Source organism: Diabrotica virgifera, chromosome 2 (assembly GCF_917563875.1).
Source record: "Diabrotica virgifera virgifera chromosome 2, PGI_DIABVI_V3a".
In the NCBI taxonomy this organism is placed as follows: domain Eukaryota; kingdom Metazoa; phylum Arthropoda; class Insecta; order Coleoptera; family Chrysomelidae; genus Diabrotica; species Diabrotica virgifera.
In genome coordinates, this window is record NC_065444.1 from 138,942,012 (window position 1) to 138,955,610 (window position 13,599).

A 13,599-nucleotide genomic window follows, 5' to 3' on the forward strand; every position below is an offset into this window, starting at 1 on the left:
GTGGAAAGCAGTGTAAAGTATTTCTAGTGGCAAATTTGAAGGATAGAAAGAGTAAAGCCGGTATTTGAAAATTTATATGCCTGTGGTAAAAAGTGAGATACTTACATTTGATAACATAAAATTTTAGATCTCTTTAGGTACAAATTTTACATAACTGATTTAATATTTTATTTTTACGATATTTACATTTGATATATTTATTGACAATTTATAATATTTGGGTGAGAAAAAGTCGTCTTGGTAACATACTAGTAAAATTTCATATTTGGCGGGGACAGTACTTCTGGAAAACAAATGTCTGTGACAAGAAGCCAAAGCAAAGACAATAAAAAACAAAAAGAACATTCAAATCAAGAGGAAAATTCTGACCAAGAAGATATTTTAGACACAACAATCATGGAAACAGGAAAAAAAGAATTGTCAGAATTAGAAAAGATATTACAACTTATGCAAATCCAGTCACAAAAAATGGTTGAAGCAAAACGAACAATGGATAAAAATCAGGAAGAAACATCAAAGAAAATGGATGAATCAAATCAAAAAATGGATGAAACACAAAAGAAAATGGATAAAATCCGAGACAATCAAAGGGAAACAAAACAAGCAATGGATGAAGCAAAAAGGACAATGGATAAAAATCAGGAAGAAACATCAAAGAAAATGGATAAAGTGGATCAAAAAATGGATGAAACACAACAAAAAATGGATGAAACACAACAAAAAATGGATGAAACACAACAAAAATTGGATCAAAAAATGGATGAAACACAACAAAAAATGAAACAAGCAATAGAAGAGAACAACAAGAAAATGGAGGAACGCATAGGAAAGTATGAAAAGGAAGTAAAAGGATGTTTGACAACAATGAAAAACGAGATGAAAGAACAAGAAATGAAAATTCAAAATAAAATAAAGGAGATAACGAATTGCCAGAAAAAGGAAATAGAAAATTTGGAAAACAAGTTTGAAAACGCTATTCAAGCAGACAGAGAAGAAATGGAAAGAAAGATTGCGGAAATCAATATTCAACAAAATGTAGGAGAAAGAAGAGAAATGGTTATACATAGCACAGATGACGTGAAGATAAGGTTTGGCGGGGATGTAAGAAGATTACACCCAGTGCCGTTCATAAATAGCCTGAAAAAGAAAATACAGCACATCGGAAATTTCGAAACAGCAAAAGAAACTATCAGAAACCATCTAAAATATGAAGCAAGCCTATGGTTCGATTGCAAAGAAGAAGAATTTGACAGTTGGCAACAATTTGAACAAAAATTTTTGAATTATTTCTGGGGAAAAGTCCAACAATTGGAAATTAACAAGGAATTGCAAAATGGGAAATACAATGATAGGATGGGTATATCAGAAAGGACATATGCATTACAAATTTACTATAACGCAAAACATTTACAATATAATTACTCATCAGAACAATTAGTCGAACTGATTGCAAGACATTTCGAAGAAACGCTGGAAGACCATATCACATTGCAAAACTACAAAGACATAGATAGTTTATGCCAATTCCTACAAATAAGAGAATCACGTTTAAGAGAAAGAAAATCAAGAAGGTCGCGAGAAGATTACAGGCCCCGAGAAACACAGGATTACAGAGATAGAAATCAAAATAGGAGGGACTATACAAGACGAGATTTTAATCCCAGAAGGGAAAACGAAAATAGAGACAACGGAAGAGGAAATTATGAACAAAGAAATAGGCAATGGAATGAGGACAGAAATCGAGAATACCAGAATAGAAACACCACACTCGCAAATCAAGAAAACAGAAATAATGGTAGACAAAATGAACAGGGATATCGAGAAAACCGAAACAGATCCGACAGACCAAGAGAAAATAGAAGAGAAGTAAATAATACCCAGACAGATGAATATGACGGAGAGAGACATTATGACGAAAATATAAACAACGATGAGCAACCGGCGTCTTTTCACGACGGCGCTCACTAAAAACCAAAAATCAAACAGGAATTTTTTGTAACCCCAAGGAGTTTATTAAATTGGCAAGAAACAACGAAAAGAAAAATGGAGTTAATTTAAAATTTGTGGATGGATTTATCAACGAGAAACCAATTAAAATTATGATAGACACTGGATCTGAAATAACATTGGTCAACAGAAAACTAATAGAAGAAGTTAACTTAACAAATTTAATTTACAAAATACCTAGGGTAAATTTAGTGGGCGCAAACAAACGGACATTGGCAACTATAAATGAAGGCATACGAGTAATGGTACGACTGGGTAAGAAGATGTATGCACTACAATGTGTAATAATGCCAAACATGTCACATGACATGATAGTCGGAGTTGACGAATTGGCAGAAAAACATGTAGTGATAGATTTTAAAAATAATACGATGAATCTAACAGAAGAAAAAGAAGAACAGGACAAGGAACAGGAGAAACAAAATACGGACGAATCAGGTAAAGAACAAACAGTGGAAATGAATTTGGCAACGAAGCAAGGACAAAGAAGAAAAGGGAGAAAAAGTCAGAAAAAGACAAAAGAAAATGAAACCTGTGGCTCCTCAAAAGAAGAGTTGAGCCCAGAAGAAGAAAAATTGAGAGTATCAAAAGCAAAAGAAAACTGGGATTCCTCAAAAGAAGAGATGAGCTCAGGAGAAGAAGAAATAAAGCTAACAAATGAAAGCGAAAAAGATATGATCGAAACAGTGGCATTTGAAGAGGAGGCATATGAAAACGAGGATGCAGAATACACGGTAAAAGTATGTGAAAAATCTGAGGAAAAAGACAGAAGATTGATATGGGAAAAAGGGAAAGACAACATAATAGCCGACACTCTAACACAGGATGAGGACACTGAAAATAAGGAAACAATTACTCTACAGGTGGGACTAATTAGAGTAATACAAGAAGAAGGGGTATAAGACGTAGATTAAAGTAAGGAAATATACAGGGAGTTAGTTTTGCCTCGAGAAAATTTATTTAAAAATGCAGATAAATTTTATCGAATACAAGGCGGGTGAACAATTATGTTTATATTTTTGTACAATTTAGAATTTAACTTAGGTGTTAAACGTGGCAACAATGCGTTCCATATTATTGACAGCGCCAGTGCGGGGTGGCAACTCTGTCTCTCGCGAATTGACGTGCGACGTGCAGCGCAAGAAAAAAGAAGATTCACTCTCTGATTTAACCTTCACAAAAGAAAAATGAAGTCATGTGCATTGTAAAAACTAAATGTTTGATTTTATGTATTCAAGTAAATTTGATTTAATAAAGTATTATTTTAACGATTACTACAGTCCATTAAATCGAAGTAACCATTTTTGGACCTTCGACCGAATGTATTAAAAACCTATAAGCGGTATTCAAGAATAAACTTGTTGATTGCACGTGGTGAGTGGTGATGGTTCCTGATTTTAGCCAAGAAGCGGTACAGGGTACAGTGATAGCATTGATTTGAGGAGAAATAAATGTGAGTCTTTTCCTATTTTTTACAATTCCTGATTATCTTGGTGTAGTTTGATTTGCACAAGTATACAGTATACCGGTGTTTAGATTTATGAATTTAATTCATGTGACTATTTGATTTGCTGATTAGGTATTTCATTAATTGGAATTTGATTGATTTACGGCATAAATAATTAATTATTGTCGTGTGAATAAGTATATTTTTTGGGATTTGTTGATTTATAGATGTATTTTTATGATTGGGTTTTATGTAAGGTATTTTTAGTTAATACTAAGTAGATTATAACAAAGATTACAAGGTATATTTAACCTGCAATTGTTCTGGAATTTGTCTATTGTAATTGATTGCCAGTAAATACAGTTTGAGGTGCATAATTGCTCTTTATGTTCGTACAAATTTAAATATTTAATTGATATTGATATTGGGTTTTGATTTATATAAAAAGTATTTAATCCATTCTTCATTGACAATATGAGGACTTTAAAAGCAGCAGAAGTTAAGCAGTTGTACAAAAAACGAGCGTTAATTTTAAAAAGATTAGAAAGCTTCGTAGAATTTATAGAACCATTGGAATCGATTAATGATTTAACTGAACAGAAGATTTCTGAACTAGAAATCAATGTTCAAGATATTGAAGATAGTAGAAAAGAGTTTAACTCTGTTCAGGAATCGATAGAATTAAATTGTGCTGACGATTTAATCGATGATGAGTTTGAAAAAAGAAAGAATTTTGATGATAAATACCGGAGATATATGTCAATTGCTAAATGTATCTCAAAAAAGTGGTATTTTAGTCAGGAGTCAGGTGATTTTAGTTCTACGGCCAGGGTGGAACAAAGGGAAACAGTACAAGGTGCTTGTGGATTGGAAGGGATTCGATTACCTCCAATAAGACTCCCTTCATTCAATTCAGACTATTTAAGATGGTTAGAGTATAAAAATACTTATGAGGCTTTAATTCATAATAACAAAACTCTTTCAGACATTCAAAAATACCTAAAGTCAAGTTTAACGGATGAAGCTATAAGTATTATTCAGGATTTAGATTTTTCTCCACAGAATTATATGTATGCATGGGAAACTTTGTGTAACAGATACAATAATAAACGAATGTTAGTGGATAATCATATTAAAGCTCTGTTTAATATTCAAAATTTAGCAAAGGAATCGGCAAGTGGTATACGAACTTTAATTGATACGGTAAAGAAACATTTATATGCACTTAAAAGTCTTGAATTGCCTACAGAACATTGGGATGCAATAATTATTCATATAATTTCATTAAAATTGGACAAAGTTACTTCTCGTGAATGGGAATTGATTAAGGGTGATAATAATATGCCCCGATTAGATGAACTCTTTGAATTTCTGAAAAAACGTGCTGATTTTTTGGAGACATTAGATTTAAATCAACAAGTTAGTCAAAATAAGTCTGATAATAGAAATAAAAACTTATCACGTTCATTGGTGGTAAATAATGCAGGAAAGAGTTGTAATTTTTGTAAACAGGATCACATGATATACAATTGTGAAAAGTTTCTCAAATTATCCATAAATGATAGGTGGGCTCAGATTAAAAAATTAAAATTATGCAGTAACTGTTTATGCATAGGCCATTTTAATTCAAAATGTCAAAGATTTGGTTGTAAAATTTGTAAACGTAAACATAGTTCCCTATTGCATGAAAACAAGCATGAGGATTCAAGTTCAATTGAAAATATAGATTTACAGCAAAAAGGTGTAGCAGACGGTGTAAGTAATGTTAGCTCGTTATTCTCAAATCAGCTGACTGATATTGAAAGTAATTTAAAACAATCTAGTAATGAGATTTTAGCTTTGCAAAATAAAAGGGAAATTGAATCTGCTAGGAGTTTAGTCTTGTTGAGTACGGCTAATATTAAGGTTGTTGACCATTTGGGTAACTGTCATATAGCTAGAGCAATTTTGGACTCTGGGAGCCAATCTTGTTTCATTAGCGAAGAATTTTGCAAAAAATTAAATTTAAAAACAGAAAACACTAGGATTTGTGTGACAGGCATTAACAATTCTTCAACCTCCTTAAATAAAAAATGTAGGGTTCAGATTAAATCGAGATTTAATGATTTTTCGTCAATTGTTGACTGTTTAGTAGTTCCCAAGATAACAGATAATTTACCTGCATATACTTTTGATATGTCTAAGTGGAACATACCATCTAATCTTGTGCTTGCTGATGAATCATTTAATGTTTATGATAAGATTGATATTTTAATAGATGCTAGTTTATTCTGGGATGTTATTTTAGATGGGCAGATTAGGCTTGGAAAAAATTTACCTATGCTTCAGAACACAGTATTTGGATATATTGTGACTGGAAAGATTTCAAATCCCTCACAAAGTATTAAATGTCATTTCTCAGTTCAATTATCCGAAAACGATTTATATAAACAATTACAAAGATTTTGGTCTCTTGAAGAGCCAATGGATGTACCTATAGAATCTGAAGAAGATAAATTTTGCGAAGAGCATTTTCAGAAAAATGTGTCTAGAGCAGATAATGGGCAATTTATAGTAAAGGTTCCTTGGAAGAAAGGTCCTTTAGATTTAGGTGATTCTAAACCTATGGCGATTAAAAGATTACTAAACCTTGAGAAAAGGTTTCAAAGGGATTTCAATTTTAAAAGGGATTATATTGAATTTATGAATGCATATAAGGATTTAGGTCATATGACCTTAGATAATTCAGATTCAGAGGCATCTTATTTTTTGCCGCATCATGGGGTGATTAAAAGTGAAAGTCTAACGACTAAACTAAGGGTTGTATTTGATGGGTCTTCACCATCCAGTAATGGAAGATCGCTGAATGACATTCAGTATGCTGGCCCAGCGATACAAAATGATATCATAGGAATTTTATTGCGATTTAGGGAGCATAAGGTGGCAGTGATTTCGGATATAAGTAAAATGTACAGAATGATTCTCTTGCATGCAGATGACAGGTCAATGCAAAAGATTGTATGGAGAGAAAATCCATCTGATCCAATTTTAACCTATAAATTAAACACAGTAACTTATGGTACATCGAGTGCACCATTTTTGGCAATGCGGTGTATACGACAATTAGCATTGGAGAACAAGGAGAGTTTTCCTAGGGCATGTGAAATTATTTACAGGGATATGTATGTAGACGATTTAATTACCGGATTTTCAAACGAAATTGATGCTATGGAAGTTTGTGATCAGATAGTTCAAATTTTGAGATTAGCTCATTTTGATTTACGAAAATGGACATCCAACAATGAAACTATTTTAAATCATTTTCAAGATCATTCTGATTCACTTCGTGTATTAACTCTTGGAAATTATGATTCAGTTAAAACATTAGGAGTTCAATGGTCTAGTGAATTGGATGTTTTCAGTTTTCAAGTAGATATTGTCAAGACTGATTCAATTACTAAACGTTCAATACTTTCCGTAATTTCAAAGATTTATGATCCTATGGGGCTCGCCAGTTGTTGTGTAATCATGGTGAAAATTATTATTCAGACACTTTGGTCTCTAAAGATTGATTGGGATTCAGAGGTTCCTCCAGAGTTGTGTTCTAAATGGAAACAATTCCATTCAAAACTTACGTCATTGAATGATCTGAAGGTTCCTAGATTTGTTTTAGTTGATAACCCGATTCTAATAGAGCTTCACGGTTTTAGTGATGCCTCTAAGAATGCTTATTGTGCTGTTATTTATGTCAGATGTATTGATTCAAATGGTAATATAAGTGTAAAGTTACTATGTGCTAAAACTAAGGTAGCTCCATTAAAGATTTTAACTATTCCCCGATTAGAACTGTGCGCTAGTGTGCTGCTGGTTCGATTAATGAAAACTGTTACGAAATCAGTTACATTTAAACATGATATATTTTATTGGTGTGATTCGCAGATTGTGCTGCATTGGTTACATACACCTCCAGCAAGACTGCAGGTGTTTGTCGGAAATAGAATAGCAGAGATTCAAAATGAATCTAATATAGAGCATTGGAATTATATAGCATCTGCGCAAAATCCTGCAGACGTTGATAGTCGCGGAATTTTACCAGATCAATTACAACATTGTCAGATGTGGTTTAGTGGTCCATCATTTTTGTCGACAGATTTTGTTAAACCAAAATTTCGTGATTTGCCTACCATTAAGGAGGTTCCAGAAATAAGAAACAATGTAAAAGTTTTTACTTCTGTAAAAAATGATTTATGTTTAATTTTTGATCGATTTTCAAATTTGAATAAGTTAATTAGAACTTTTGCTTATTGTTTGAGGTTTATTTCTAATTTGAAACAGGCTTCTAGAGGTAAGAAATGTGTGGGTGTAATTTCCGCAAGTGAATATTACAACAGTAAGATGTTCTTAGTAAAATTAGCCCAAGAAGAGTGTTTTTCCAATGAGATTAACTTATTGAAAAATAATAAGTCTATTCCTTCAACAAGTAGATTGTTATCATTGACCCCCTTTGTAGACGATAAAGGTATATTAAGGGTTGGGGGACGTCTTAAAAATTCATTTTTAAATTATGAGGGAAAACATCCTATTTTGCTTAGTAAGAGTCATAGATTAAGTAGATTAATTTTCAATCAAGAACATTTGAATTTACAACATGCTGGTCCACAACTTTTGTTAGCTAGTGTGCGTCAACAATTTTGGATTATTGCAGGAATGTCCTTAGCAAAATTTACAGTTAAAAATTGCATTCGTTGTTATAGATTTAAACCAAAGGCAATAATGCCATTAATGGGACATTTACCTGAACAACGTGTTATAAGTTCAAGACCATTCTCGATTACAGGCGTCGATTATGCTGGTCCTTTTCTTTTGAAGGACAGAAAGGGAAGGGGTTGTAAAACATACAAGGCCTACATTTGTTTGTTTATATGCTTCTCAACAAAAGCAGTTCATTTAGAATTAATTAATTCATTAAGTACTGAGGCTTTTTTAGCTGGCCTTCGCAGATTTGTTTCAAGACGGGGAAAGCCATCTCATATTTACTCAGACAATGGCTCTAATTTTGTAGGAGCAAAAAGAGAATTAAACCAGCTATTTAATTATTTACAACAGATTCATGATGACATTTTGAGTGATTGTGCAGGTCAAAATATTACTTGGCATTTTATTCCGCCTAATACACCACATTTTGGTGGACTATGGGAAAGCAACATAAAGGGTGTTAAGTTTCATTTATATCGTGTGATTAAAGATACCATTTTAACTTATGATGAATTTTTAACATTTCTTGTGCAAGTTGAAGCTACATTAAACTCCCGCCCACTTTATGCACTTTCATCCGATCCTAATGATTATAATCCTTTGACCCGTTCACATTTTTTGATTGGAACTGCATTAAATACTGTACCAGACCCACTCTTTGATCATGATGTGAAGATCAACCAATTATCAAGGTTCCAATTGATTCAAAAATTACTACAAGGATTTTGGAAGCAATGGTATAAACTATATTTAACTCAACTTCAGCAACGCAGAAAATGGAAAACCACTGAGGCTCAACTTAAGATTGGCGATTTAGTATTACTGAAGCAGGACAATATTCCACCTTGTAAATGGCAGTTAGGTAGAGTTGATGAAATTCATCCAGGTGAAGACAATGTAGTGCGAGTTGCAACGATTAAAACTGCTCACGGAACTTTTAAAAGAGGTGTTTCAAAACTATGTCCACTACCTTTAGCAGAAACTGTGTACTAAACTGTAAGACGGTATAATTTAAATTGACTATTATTTAGTTTTTGTTTGAACGCTTGTTACCGTTCAAAGGCGGGCAGGATGAACAATTATGTTTATATTTTTGTACAATTTAGAATTTAACTTAGGTGTTAAACGTGGCAACAATGCGTTCCATATTATTGACAGCGCCAGTGCGGGGTGGCAACTCTGTCTCTCGCGAATTGACGTGCGACGTGCAGCGCAAGAAAAAAGAAGATTCACTCTCTGATTTAACCTTCACAAAAGAAAAATGAAGTCATGTGCATTGTAAAAACTAAATGTTTGATTTTATGTATTCAAGTAAATTTGATTTAATAAAGTATTATTTTAACGATTACTACAGTCCATTAAATCGAAGTAACCAGCGGGGATTTGTTATATTTCTATTTGATCTGAAAATTAAATTTTGATAATTATAAGCAGAATTCAATTTAATATAAAATATTTTCAATTTTCTCAATCACGGGCATATAAATTTAGAACAACCTGTATACAACAAATTGTTATATTTAATTATAAGAAGTGATTAGAAGAAGCTTACGAAACTCGGGACAATGCGCTTAGAATAAACAAAGTGAATGGCGCGTACCATTATCGTTTTTCGCGGAAGGTTCGATCATTAGCCTATGCTAAATAAGACTCAGTTGAAATCGATAATAGGTCATTATCGTTGTTCGCTGAAGGTTCGATCATTAGCCTATGCTAAATAAGACTCAGTTGAAGTAGACAATAGGTCATTAAATTTTGTAAATAGTAGAAAGTAATTTTAGAATGGGAATTAACTATTTTTTTTTGAAATCCATTAAGCATATTTAGAAAGATTAAAAAATTGGTTTTGAGGAATACTGCAAATGAGAGTTGGTGGTGGAAGGTTGATTTGTGAATCTGGAAGGGATATTTAGAAAGTAGGGGAATGAATGACAAATAGAGATCAGAATGTTTTGAGCTGTCGGGAAGTGAAGTCCAGTAGTAGACGGTAGTGTACGGAGAGTGAGAAAGCCGGTGTAGTTCCGTGAGTGTGGAGTATCTATCGTGGAACGAGAGGTAGGCCAGGTTGAGAGTAAAGAACCTCCTTGAGCCAAGAGTTCCCGGTAGCTGATTGCAGTTTCGAAAAAGGTAGAACACAGCATCACGACAGAAGCAGGAGCGAGAGCTATACGAGCTAGTTTCAAAGGAGAACATTACTGGAAGCCAGGACGAGGTTTTGATCGCAGCCAAGGATAGCAGGAAACGGGTCTTGTGTGAAGACATTCTCAGTTCACCAGAAAAAGGTCAGTTTCATTTGTTTGGACATGAATGTATGGGTTTTTCGTATTAAATACCACATTTAAAATTGAAGAACATAATCAATAATATCAGAAAAGCTTCATCAAATTTAAATAGAATTGTTGCTAATAAATCGTAATAGTTAAATGCTAATAAAAACTTTCAATTGGAAACCAAAAGGAAATAAGATTCCCATGTGTAAATGTTATGTTTAAGAATAATAAGATATAGCAAATATTAAGCAGTGATTGCCATTTAAATAAAATAAACAATATTTTGATTATAATTGTAACCCATATGTGTGTATTATTTTACTCTTTTCTTTCCTATCCCGATTAGGAACCATTGAGAAATACTTAGAAGCCACGTAAGTAAGTAATTAATTTTATAAAAAGCCCTGAGATTGAAAACATACTGATATGTGATCTGGTAAATTAATTAGATTATTATTAATGCATTGATTAAATAAAATGACATATAAGAATATTATCTCATATCAATAATCAAGATCACATCAATATATATATATATATACAAATAGTATCTTAATTGACTTATTAGGAAATACGAATTTCACTATTTTTGGGTATAGAAGTCAAACTGGGGCCTTAAAGTACACTATTATCCAATAATCTAAATTCTGGTAAGTTACTCATTAATATTTTTTATTCTTTCATACATGTTTTCTAAATTTTATCTTATTGCATTGTAGAAATTCTTGAGAAAGGAAATAAACATTTCCGAAAGCTTGAATATTGGATAATAGTGTACTTTAAGGCCCCAGTTTGACTTCTATACCCAAAAATAGTATATATATATATATATATATATATATATATATATATATATTTACAGATGTTTTCGACCTTACTGTGTTAAATTGTAGTTTTATATATCGGCAATTCGGTCTTCGGGAAATGAAACTCTATTTGTTATATCTCAATATTTCGTCACTATAAGTATATATATAAGTATATATCTATAAGTATATATCTATATATATATATATTTATTTTTAGCATCTTATGACGTCCCCCCATGTTAAACCGTAGTCTCTCGTGGCTTCCAGGTCTTCGTGAACTCCGATATACGGTTGCCACGAGGACTTTCCCTAAAATGTATCGCAAATGAAAGGTACCACTTCCTACAATGCTTACACAAAATATTGGCCGGACGTCCTCAGTCACGTTATCTGTATAATAATATACACATTACTTGGAGCAATTGCCGTCAGGCGCGCCATGTTCGCTTGCTGTATATCTAAAATCACTTTAACGGTTTTGATGGCATCCAAATATATATTTATTCAGTTTGCGGTTGTAGTGGTCTCCGTATATTTGAATTTATGTCCTCATGGCTTCCACTGCGCTGTTGTCACCTCAAATGTTGGAATTTAGACTTCGGATATTTTTATAATTGATTATTGTAGTATGTTGAAAAAAATATTGTTGTGATATATTAATGATATTTTTTTGTATAATTAACAATGTATTTTTTTTCACTGCAAAAATAAAAAATTAAAAAGTATGTTCATTAAAATTGATGAATTTATCATAACCAGTTGCCGAATCTGCTGGTCTAATTGCTCAATTGTAACATATTATAGAAGTGTTAAAATTGAATTCTTAATTTTTTATTACAAAACTTTTACCTCGACAGCGTAGGGTACAAGAGGACGGCTTAAGTAAAGTAAGTACAAAATTTTTAATAATATAATTTGTTCAACTAATAGGTGCAAAGGTGTCTGGAAAATAATAAAAATGTTTAAAACATTGCTTACTTATTTCATACACTCAATCTATTTTTTTATGTAAGGATATAGAAAATAATATTTTGAAAAATATTTAAAATATAGTAGTAAGTCTTAAATTTCACATTACATAAAGTAGTTAAGTCTGCTAGTCTACAAAATTAAAAACAAATAGAATACATACTTAAAAAAAATTAAAGCACTCATGCCATACCAAACGAACTACATTCTTACATATTTTAAAAAGAAAAACCTTTAATTTTGCCCAACCCGACTAAACTATCGGCAGGTAAAAAGTCTGCAGTATGCGGGGGCCCTACTGTTGAAATAGATTAGAAAATTAAAATAAACTTATCTACCATTATGAAATTCTAATTTGACACAAAAAACTGTATCCTGGATTAAGAACAAGTGTGTAGAATACTCTCGTGAATTAAGAAGCGTTTCTACTGTAGGGTGACCATATCATAAATTTGAAAAAAACGGGACACATCCAAGCAGCAGTAGCGCACCTATAATTTTTCTCTGAGGGGAAGGGGGTTGGCTTGGGCGTCGAATTTTTTTTCTATATTTTGTGAAAGACAAGTTACATTTTCCTGCTATTATTTATATATTTTCATATGCCCTGGGGGAAAGGGGGTTTAACTCCCAAACCCCCCCCTGGGTGCGCTACTGCCAAGAAGGGTTTGGAGCGATAATACACAAACAGGGATTGAAACACCGTCTTTTAGCTAATTTGGAACCAATAAATCCTTTTCAATTTTAAATGTGTAATTTACGTACGATCAAGACTGCGAAACGCAGAAAACTAAAAAACTACGCTAGAATGACGTGGATAAACAACCCATCCGTCAAAACAAAACAGGGAAGAATAAAAAATAGCGAGAAACACAGCAAACTCAACAAATAAAAAGAAGAAAAGTGACGGGTTTCGCTGGAGGACATTAAAAAAGACAGAAAACCATCAAATATAACAATTTTACAAAAAAGTCAGATAAAAAAATACGTCCAGCATTAAAACAAGAGTACTAAAAAACAAAAAAAAAAGAGAAACCCTGTTTGAAGACAAACAGATCAGCAGAATATGAGAAGAATATTACGAAAAAATGCTATTCGGTATGAAGGAAACAGATGAAGAAGAACAAGATAACAACGAAGTAGAAATTTTCACAGAAGAAAACGTACAAAAACAAATATTAAAAACATAGAAAACGGAAAAGCAGCAGAAGAAAATGAAATAACAGTGGAAAAAAATACAGAGGAAGAGAATTACATAAGGAAATAAACCAGCTAATACAACAAAAAATATGAACAAAACAGACTACCAGCCGATTGGAACGCAGATATTATAGTAGGTACCTATATACAGTAAAACCCCGCAAAT

The 13,599-nt window shown here is 32.5% G+C and overlaps 1 protein-coding gene across 1 annotated transcript in view; it reads left to right on the forward strand.

Annotated features, from left to right (window-relative positions):
• The first annotated feature begins 3,928 nt into the window (after positions 1 to 3,928).
• The window catches only part of LOC126880811 (uncharacterized), a 38,700-nt gene continuing 29,029 nt past the window's right edge, over positions 3,929 to 13,599 (forward strand). Inside the window, exon 1 of the mRNA XM_050644873.1 lies at positions 3,929 to 5,375. Within this exon, the coding sequence (XP_050500830.1) occupies positions 3,929 to 5,375 (1,447 nt within the window). The remainder of the gene's footprint in view (positions 5,376 to 13,599) is intronic.